The following is a 9,791-nucleotide window of genomic DNA, read 5'->3' as shown; positions in this document are numbered from 1 at the left end:
TAAATTCTAGGGAGCTCAAAAATACAATAAAAAGTTATGCTAGACTTATTTAGTTTCCAATATTTGTGAACTAACACTGAAATATTCAACCGAGTTTAAGTTTCATAACTCTGTACATATGCTTCATGAAAAAAGTGCCAGACGATATCTTTTTTTCTACATTCAAAATAGCCCAAAAATTTTCTAAGTCTGTAAACTGTCTTCCAGACATATGAAAATTTTGCATACACCCACAAACAAAGCGTGAAAGTATGGAGGCAAGGGATTGGAATTGCAATGATACTCTATCTTTCTTTAGATATCATCTTTTCCGAACAAGTTCAAATGAGCTAGATAATGAATCTTCATGATAGAAAGATATCAGTTTGTATTTGGTATTGATATAATTATGATCGGACATATTTTATTCTACACGTGTTTTTCAACTTTATGGAATTGGCCTATAAAGGTTTTGCAACAACATGGTCACAAGACTAAGACATTAGGACAGGCAATAATGGAGACATTATGTAAAATTCTCTGTTAGTCCGTCCATTTAACTGTGTCCGATTTTTGTCATATTATAACTTAAGGTGGAATGCTATATCAATCAAAACAGATTTTTCACTTTCTCATTAAAGTACTAAACATTTCCAAATATCGTTCTTTGAACAACGAAATCATTTTTCAGATATATTTTAACGAACCATAAAATAAGGTTTAGGTGTTGCATTCCGCCTTAATGATAGAAATATCAGAGGTTCATACTTAACTCAAAGGTTACCTTTGACCTGAGGGTAGGTCAGTTACCTGCTTTGAGGTTATCGACCAAGGTCAAGTTTAAGTACTATCATCAATATCGCATTTACGCAAATTTTTGGACAGTTCTATTAATACTTAAAATCAAGATTGTTTCAAAAGGGGTTATATATATATATATATATATATATATATATATATATATATATATATATATATATATATATATATATATATATATATTAACAACACTTATCGCAAAACGTAAGCCGTCAGAGGAAGAAATGAAATTTTATTTAAATATATATTACCGGACACTGTGACTTTATATATATATATATATATATATATATATATATATATATATATATATATATATATATATATATATTACTTTGCATCAATGATAAATAAATACAAAGTCTAACATGAATAAGCTAAATTATGGAATTTCTGTACTTTAATTCTCAAAAATTAATTCACAAACAAGAACGGTCATATAAAACTTAACAAAAATATGAAAAAGAAATGTATAAAAATAATTTTTAATCAAACCAAGTATTCAACCATCTCTATTTCTTCGTTGTGTGCCGGAGTTGAGTTTGGTTGAATTGCCCACGAGGCATCCAGGGTTCCCTGTTGGTCAGTAAGCGAGGTCTGTTCCGGTGTGTATACAATGTCTCCTTCTTCAGACACATGTTCTAGTGTAAATGCTTTGTTAATGATTCCAGGATAACTTGGTCTTCTAAAAATACACAAATCAAAATATTTTTTATAATGCTGCCATATCTCTTCCACCTTTGTTTTACATATCTTGCCACTACCAACTGCTTTCATAACCCCATTTACTAGTATTGCTTAAATGTCATAAATTGCTATTGTCATCGTCTGTTCCGTATTTAACTGATTTTCGAAAAGGACGAAGGATGACTGGGAACATAAAGTGAAACGTGTACAATGCCTTCATGATACCATGACCAATTTGAGCTTTTTAGGTTTTCTCTAGCCTTAATTATAGATCACTGTGCAACACAACTTGACAATAAACTGTCTTAGCAGGCCAGGACTACACAAACATAACTCATTATTTGAATATCACTGTTTGACCTCTCTCAGATATCAAACAGCCATACAAATTATAAATTTTCTTATTCTGAAAATTGCTTACATGATCACGATAAAAGCTGAAAATGTTCAAACTTTCCGGTTTTACTGTCTACAAACCAATGCTAAAATAAGGCATTTCAAATGGTCTTCCAAACATTGAACGTTAGTTGCCAAGCTATACAAAATACACACCTCCCAATTCTTTTTTATGTAAATGTGACATGCTGTTGTTACCTATATGTTGCTGAATAGTAAAAAAGAAAACAAATTTAAAATTGATGAAGACTATTTATTGTTCAACTGTGTTCGCTTCAATTATTAAAGAAGAAAACTTAATGATACATGAAGCTTATCCTCGTGTGCACAACTTTGAAAACAAAAACATAGAAGAATAAAGTAATCTGCACTCTCAAGTTTTGGCTGGCCACAGTGCACTAGAATACCTTAGTAAATCGTACAGAAATCAAAGCACTGAGGTACTGACGGGAGTTGATTTTATCGATTATTATTAATATATGTTATTTTGCATGGCAAGTAGTTTCTAATCTGTATTTGAAGTACGCACGTTTTTATAATATGAATTCTCGAACTTTTCCGACAAGAGTTTCGAGAAAACCCCATATGAATCATGTTGTATAATATTTAAAGATAGAATTAATTCCATCAATCTATGTATTAGTAATCGAAATATTTCTAAAAATTGTACACATGTCGGAATCCAAGCGAAATTGAACTCTAGTCTCGTTCAAGGAGACGCTCGGCTGTCTCCGTTTATCTCCGACTACCAAGCGAGACCCTCTGCTTGTCGGAGATATACGGAGACAGCAGAGCATCTGGTTGAACGATACTATAATTATTGAACTCCGGCGTAGGAATACATACGACTACAAAAATATCGTACTATTTAAAATCTGACTATTTTCTAGGTATTTATAAACTATTAAAACGTTTCCTTGAAAGAAAAATACAAAAACAAAAAACAATGGTTAAGCATACACTACACCGAATTTTTATCATCTTCATCATTTTCAAGATCTAAGTGTTGTCAGCGGAGATGATTTGTGCTTAGGTCCAAGCACTGTTTCACTTTCGGTTTGCCAGAGTAACTGCATAGGAAAGTTCAATAAAATCAACTCCCAAAAATAAAATTTGAAACTTTCAGCTTTAATCGTCGGCATGCCTCTTTAAGATGAAATGGCATGGTCATGTACATTAGAAAACAAACAAAACATCAAAGAATACATAAACTTAGGAAATAATAAAACTCTCATTTGTTAAAAGTGGAAGAATATGTACATGTATACCGTCAAAATAATTCTTTCACTGATTAAGGAAGAAAAGAAGATTTTATTTAGAAAGCAATAGATTTGCGACCATTTTAATACTTTTTAGATGACCTGAAAACACAAGAAATGGAGAATATATTCATAATGGCTGCTTAGACTCAACCTACAATCGACGAAATCTATTGTCTTGATATTTAAGCAGCGTTTGGATTCGGATGAAGAGATATTTGAAATTTTGAAGATGGGTTAATAAAACGTGTAAAATGTCTGCATAAGGACAGATACGATACTGAAAAATTAAAATATCAACAAATCTGATAATTGTTTTAAAAACCATTCAAAACAATTTATATTTAACAAAACATCGATTAGTAACCTTTAAATATGTTCAATACTTGGAATATATTGATTTAAACTGGTGTAAGCATATCAAACCTCCAAATATTGTCAATTTTTTTAGAACTTCAGTGCCTTTTCTATTATAACGTGGGTATGTGCTCAATAATTTTGTCACATTCAAAAGAAAGTTAATGGGAAACGAACTGATATCAATCAACAAAAACGTGGTAAAACAATTGCACATGGTTACCTTACTGAACTAGGCTTTATAGGTACTGGGTTCGATGCCACAAACAATAAGGCAATGTGTTTGTTTTCGTATCGTTTGTTTGATATTCAAAACTGAATATAGTTAGTAATTGTGCTATTGCAAGCTTATATCATAACTTCATCAAACAGATTTAATTGGAAACAAATAAATATGAAATTGTATTTTATGACTAAACCAAATAGGCATTTACACTCTCTTATCCCCCATCTTCTTAGGTCTGGTACTCACCTTCCTGAATTCTTTGAGTCAACTTCTACATTCGGTAAATCGTCGTCAGACATCGCGAACGAGGTGCTGTCAACTGAGAGTTCCTTTGTTGGGTAATCTCTATTTCGTAGCATCATTAGCTTGAAAGAAACTTGTTCAAGCTGATTTGTTATTCGTCTCTCCTCATGTCTACATCAATAATATATTGTATTCATGTAAGTCTTATCAAAATTCAGTGGTAATAATTAAGAAAAATCGAGACACAAAAAAGCCCCTCAAAAACTTACTCCCTAAAATCTGGGAGACCTTGAGTTAACAATAATGATCAAAGTACTGAAGAATTGACGGGAGTTGATTTTGTTGATGTTTATTTATTTAAAAATCAATGATATGTTATTTTGCATGACAAGTACATGTAGTTTCTAATTTGAATTACGCACATTTTTATAATATAAATTTTTGGACTTTTTTGACAAGAATGTCGAGAAACCCCCATATGAATCATGTTCAATAATATTTAAAGATAAAATTAATTTAATCAAACTATGTATCAGTAATAGAAATATTTCTCGAAAATTGTATGGATCCAAGCAATATTGAACTCTAGTCTCGTTCAACCAAACGCTCTGCTGACACCGTAAATCTCCGACAGGGATTTACGGAGACAGCCGAGCGTCGAGTTGAACGAGACTATATTGAACTCTGGCGTAGAAATACATCCGATTACAAAAATATTTAAATTGTTCGTACCATTTAAAATCGGACTATTTACAAGGTATTTATATATAAGTTTCCTTGAAAAACAATGCTTTAGCATACATTACATCGAATTTCTCAATTATTTTCAAGAACTAAGTCTTGTCAGCAGCAATGATTTGTGCTGAGGTCCAAACACTGTTTCGCTTTCGGTTTGTCTGAGTAACTGCATAGGAGAGTTGATTAAAATCAACTCCCAAAAAAAAATACTGAGTATTTATATGATTTTATATTTAAAAAAATACCTTTTATTGAATTTCTCATATGCCCTCTCATGAGACCTCTCAAATGACATTGTATCCATGGAGGACTGACTTGTTTCGTAAGCAGAGTCTTTCACCTTGTAACTGTTAACAGAATTTGTGGACCTAATGCTGTGTTTTGGAATATATCCATCTGGGGGTTTTGGTCTAGTGAAAATGTTCCCTGAATACACAGACACTTTACCGTCATCTTTCCACGGTGATGCATACAGACTTTTCGACGATGATGAAAATCCGGTGTCTGTATCTGTCGTAAGAACACCGAGCTTTTCTCGATCTCTAACATAATCCATGACAATGATTTCGTCACTCTCACTTTGATTTGAGCTGGAGAGATTGTGGGATTTGTCTTTGTAATACAATGCGTTAATATCGCCAACTTTATGAAAATTTTCATTATTTTTTAAACTAGATCTACAGGAATGCGAATGTAAGGTTTTTGAAATTAAAAACTCTGGTGTGTCTTGCTCTCCATTTGTTTGAGTTTGTCCATCTACCATGCACTTCTTTAGATATCTGAAATTCAAGTTTCTGTTGTTTGTCTTCTGCAAGGAATAAAAATCCTCTTTGTCACTGCTTGAATCCGTGATTTCTACTCTCTTCCTTATTCTTTTCCTCTGTTTTCTTTTCCCTGATTCTAAATTATTTAGAGCATTTCCAGAGCCACATGAACATTCAAACGACGAATCTCTAGAACGTGAACTGGCATGTTTTTTGGGAATAGTATTTTTCACAATTCGAATGTAATACTTGCATTTTCGTGTGGATTTAGCCCTTCTATTTTTCATAATTTGAGCCGATGCTGTGGAATTTCTTGGGAGAAAACACGTTCTATCGAATGTTTTAGAGTTCGAAAAGGTCATCGTATTCGTAGGTGCATTATAAGTGTCTGTCAGTGACGCAGAATACGGAACATTGACGTCTAAGGAGCTTCTATTGAAAACATCAGAACTACAGTTATCACTTTGTGATACAACCAGTACCTCGCGGTTACTACTTGAACGCTGTATGTTTGGAGAAGGGACGATGCTCTTTTCAGGATAAGAACTCTTGCATTTTGAGAAAAGTCTGCGTTTGTCTTCAGCTTTCATTTCCGTAAAAGACGACCTTCTGATTGTGTTTTCTCTAGGTACAGCCAACGAATGGTCTTTATCGTCTCCAATGGCGTCTTTGGCGTTTTCGTCGTTTATTTTAAGAATAACCGGAGACTGGCCCGTTTCTCTCAAGATTCCAGGTGTGAGCGACTTTGATCGTGTGATATGAGAGGAGGCTTCTTCAACATGACGATCACTCTTCGCATCGAAAATCGAAGTTGTTTGACTATACTTCAATTTTCGATACTCAGATGGTAAAGGCGGAGACCTAAGCACAAACCGGTTGAATGAATTTTCTTCCTTTTCTTGGGTATTAAACTCGAGGACCCCTGACTTCAGGCCCCCTACAGGGTGAAGCTGCATTGAGTGTTTATTGACAGGGCTCTGAGTGCCAAACGGGAAAGTTAATTGTTTATCATATGACGCAAAAAGCTTTGCTGCTGCCTCCCTGTTTGTCAAATCTACTGTTGGTGTTATTGGTTTTGGAGTAGCTGTTGAAGTGTCCCTGGCAATTTCAACTACAATTTTCTTCTACAAGTCCAATAAATATCAACTTATGAACCTATCCTCAATGAAAGGTATTAGTTTTTTTTGTAAGTGAAAAGCTGCTATTAGAAAATTATTAAACTGTACTCAAGTGTCAGTGAACAAATTGTAGTACAAAACGGAAAAGAGAGAGAGAGAGAGAGAGAGAGAGAGAGAGAGAGAGAGAGAGAGAGAGAGAGAGAGAGAGAGCGAGAGAGAGAGAGAGAAACGAAAACCTTACTTGGTTTAGAAAAGAAGGTGAAGGGTCAGAAGACTCGCTGATGACCTCGACAGAAACCCGCGGGCTCAGGTTCGGCGAGTTTGATATTGGGTTATTGCAGTGAGCTGGAATTTCGTCTACAAAAAAATCTCTTCCTGAGTCGCTGACATTCATAGTGTGATTCATAGTAAAAAGAAATAGGTTTATAACTAAACGTTATACATAGTATCTCTTAAGGTGGTATGGGCCATAATGTGGATTACAGTACATCATAATTAAAATACTTTCACCTACTTAGAATTTGCAAATTTCACAATATTGAACAAAAAATATGCTTTAATTTTTTTTTTGCGAAGGTAAAAATCATATTAAAATCCCCAACGGGATTCAAACTCATAACTCACAGATTCCAAATGAAACATCTAACCCATTGCGTTACTCTGTTAGATAACAGTTTTGGCAAAGAAACTATTTATAAATTACATTTGATAGTACTAGTATTGTTTATTTCGATAAATAATACGTCACAATATAGACGTGTCCCATACCACCTTAAAACTTTTTTGTAATTGATAGATGTGCCCTGTGGGGAAACTATTTCAGTTGTACGGTTCGTTACATAACCTTAAATAAGCTTTTGAGACACATCGATCGAAAGTCATTATATACACATGTCTGCATCGTAGCGAAGATTACTTCTTTCAATAAAGCCCCACCCAATATCTATGCCTCTACGTCGGAGATCCTAAGCATCTTTGGGATGCATGTTGCCAAAACTATTTCAAAAGAACAAATATATTTTTCCTTTTGTTGCAGATTTTAATACCTGGTTCACTGGTATTTAAGTTTAACATTAGTAGTTTATAGAGATTTTTAGCTTTATATAAACATCAGTCCGTATGCTCGTAAGACACAGAAAGATCAGATCCAACTGAAGTTTAGGGAGAAATATCAGGTCCAATGGCATTTTTAGGGGACGTACTTGTATATAACCTTACTTTCATTTTTTTAATGAATAATGTAATGTGAAATCAATTTAAACCTACAATTTATACAGTTAACAGTATAAAACGGAGTAAAATGTGCGAGTTTTTTGTTAAATAAATGATGTCTGTTAGAACGAACGCCAAATAAAAACGTCAGATAAACTAAAAAAAACTATTTTATAAAAGTATATACAAGTATCAATCGAAAATGCTTTGATTTGGTTTTACGTGCATTTTACTATTAATAAAATATAATCATTCATAGTGCTATCAAAAAATGCTACAAGAAAATCTTGGACCATCATCATCATTAAAATGTGATGGTGTACAGATATTAACATTTACATACCCTCTCTTTCTCGAAGTATAGCTTTCATATCCTTACAGCAAACTGTATACTTCGCACACTTTTTCTTGATGACATAGCATATTCCAAAGATGATCAACAAAATGAACACTACGACCATTCCTATCCATATTGGTTCCTTCAATAGTTTTTGCCCTACGGTCGTGAATTTAACATTGTTGTTTGAATTCATAGAACACTCCTTCCCTAGGGGTAGAGAGGAAAATGGCGAAGATATTAATTCAATCCCGATTTATATATGCAGTACTATGTTAGCTGTAGTTTGTATCTATATATATTAATAAAGAATCAATAACTATACCTGAGTATTCATTGAACATTTCCTCCCGTTTCTTGGTGCATGGGCAAACATATATTCATTTTCTCAATTGTTTCCACGAGTAAGATCTTTTTTTTATTAACCAGTCATTGATTTTAAAAGAAGCGAGAAACAATATTCAAAGACGGATTTTGAAAGATTGTGCTATCATAGTAATATTAAAAGTAAAATAAAATGATTAATACAAAAATCATTTGGTGTTAACAAAACATTTCATGATTTATAAAATATATAAAAGATTCAAAATACCTTCAGATGGATAGTGGTAATTGCAATCCGGAATTCACACGTCTTTTTTCAGAACATTTGCCACCCCCAGAACAGATTGTATGCAAAGACTCGCGGTGTGACAGGTCACAAAGACATTCCCGCCGATACTCTTCGCAGACACACCAGTCGCTGGAGCTGGACCTCACACACGAATCTTGTCCACGCTGCGCCGAATCACACCCAAAGACCTTGGTGTAGAGAACTAAACAATTATCACAAACAAGGGTTTGACGTTAGTGGCACGTTTTTTGCAATTAGTGGCGACGATTGGCACAATAGCAATCTTTTACAGAATACAGTTTTGTGGCGAAAAGTGTGAACGTTAATAATTTATTTTCTAGGAAGAGTTCTGATATTTCATCGCATTTGTGTTCCATAAGTCATGTGTTATAATTACCAACATTTTTTCTACATCACATTTATAGGAATAATAATAACCTGTAAATTTGCCGTCGCTTTTACATGTGAATCGCTCGTCGTCAGCAGTTTGACAGTTCCCTAGGTTAAAATGTTTCGTTTTCTCTACATGCTGTAAAACGTACCTTATTGGTGTGTTGTCATTTTTTAATCATCAAATAAGAAGCTGTTGCTTAATGAATTAAATCAATGCATGTTTAATTATAACAAATCATTGACATTTTAAAACATAACATTGTTCAATGAAATTAGATGTAGAATCATGCTATATACATATATATATATATATATTTTTTTTTTGCTTTTTAAATTATTTCAAATTCTGAAAAAAGTTTCTTCATATACTATACAGTAATATTTGTCAATTTTAAATATTGACTCTCCTAACACTGCGATTCAACTTTCTATAGGATTTATCGTATGTGTAGATAACATGACCTTACCATTTTCGATGCTCTATAATCATTATTCTTGCTCATATAGATAACAAACGTCAACCCTTTAGAACGCGGACAAATGTCAAATTCAAACTCGTGATGTTGACGTCAAGGAATTATCTTGAGTTGACGTCAAATAACTGCATTAATGCAGCTACTTGACATTGGAATACACTTGATTTGTTCATT

At 33.3% G+C, this 9,791-nt stretch overlaps 1 protein-coding gene across 1 annotated transcript; it reads right to left on the bottom strand.

The window, feature by feature from the left end:
- Nucleotides 1-1,173: 1,173 nt before the first annotated feature.
- LOC105317040 (uncharacterized) lies at nt 1,174-9,363 on the bottom strand. The gene is made up of 7 exons (XM_011413566.4): nt 9,187-9,363; nt 8,728-8,936; nt 8,142-8,345; nt 6,828-6,943; nt 4,950-6,592; nt 3,970-4,137; nt 1,174-1,483 (listed from the first exon to the last, which is right to left on the bottom strand). Exons 3-7 carry the CDS (start codon nt 8,329-8,331, stop codon nt 1,288-1,290), a joined length of 2,313 nt encoding a protein of 770 aa, XP_011411868.4. The 5' UTR covers nt 8,332-8,345; nt 8,728-8,936; nt 9,187-9,363; the 3' UTR covers nt 1,174-1,287.
- Between the last annotated feature and the right edge of the window lie 428 nt (nt 9,364-9,791).

This window comes from Magallana gigas, chromosome 3, assembly GCF_963853765.1.
Source record: "Magallana gigas chromosome 3, xbMagGiga1.1, whole genome shotgun sequence".
In the NCBI taxonomy this organism is placed as follows: Eukaryota; Metazoa; Mollusca; class Bivalvia; order Ostreida; family Ostreidae; genus Magallana; species Magallana gigas.
The sequence above is the reverse complement of the archived record's forward strand: the minus strand, read 5'-3'. Positions and strand labels throughout refer to the sequence as shown.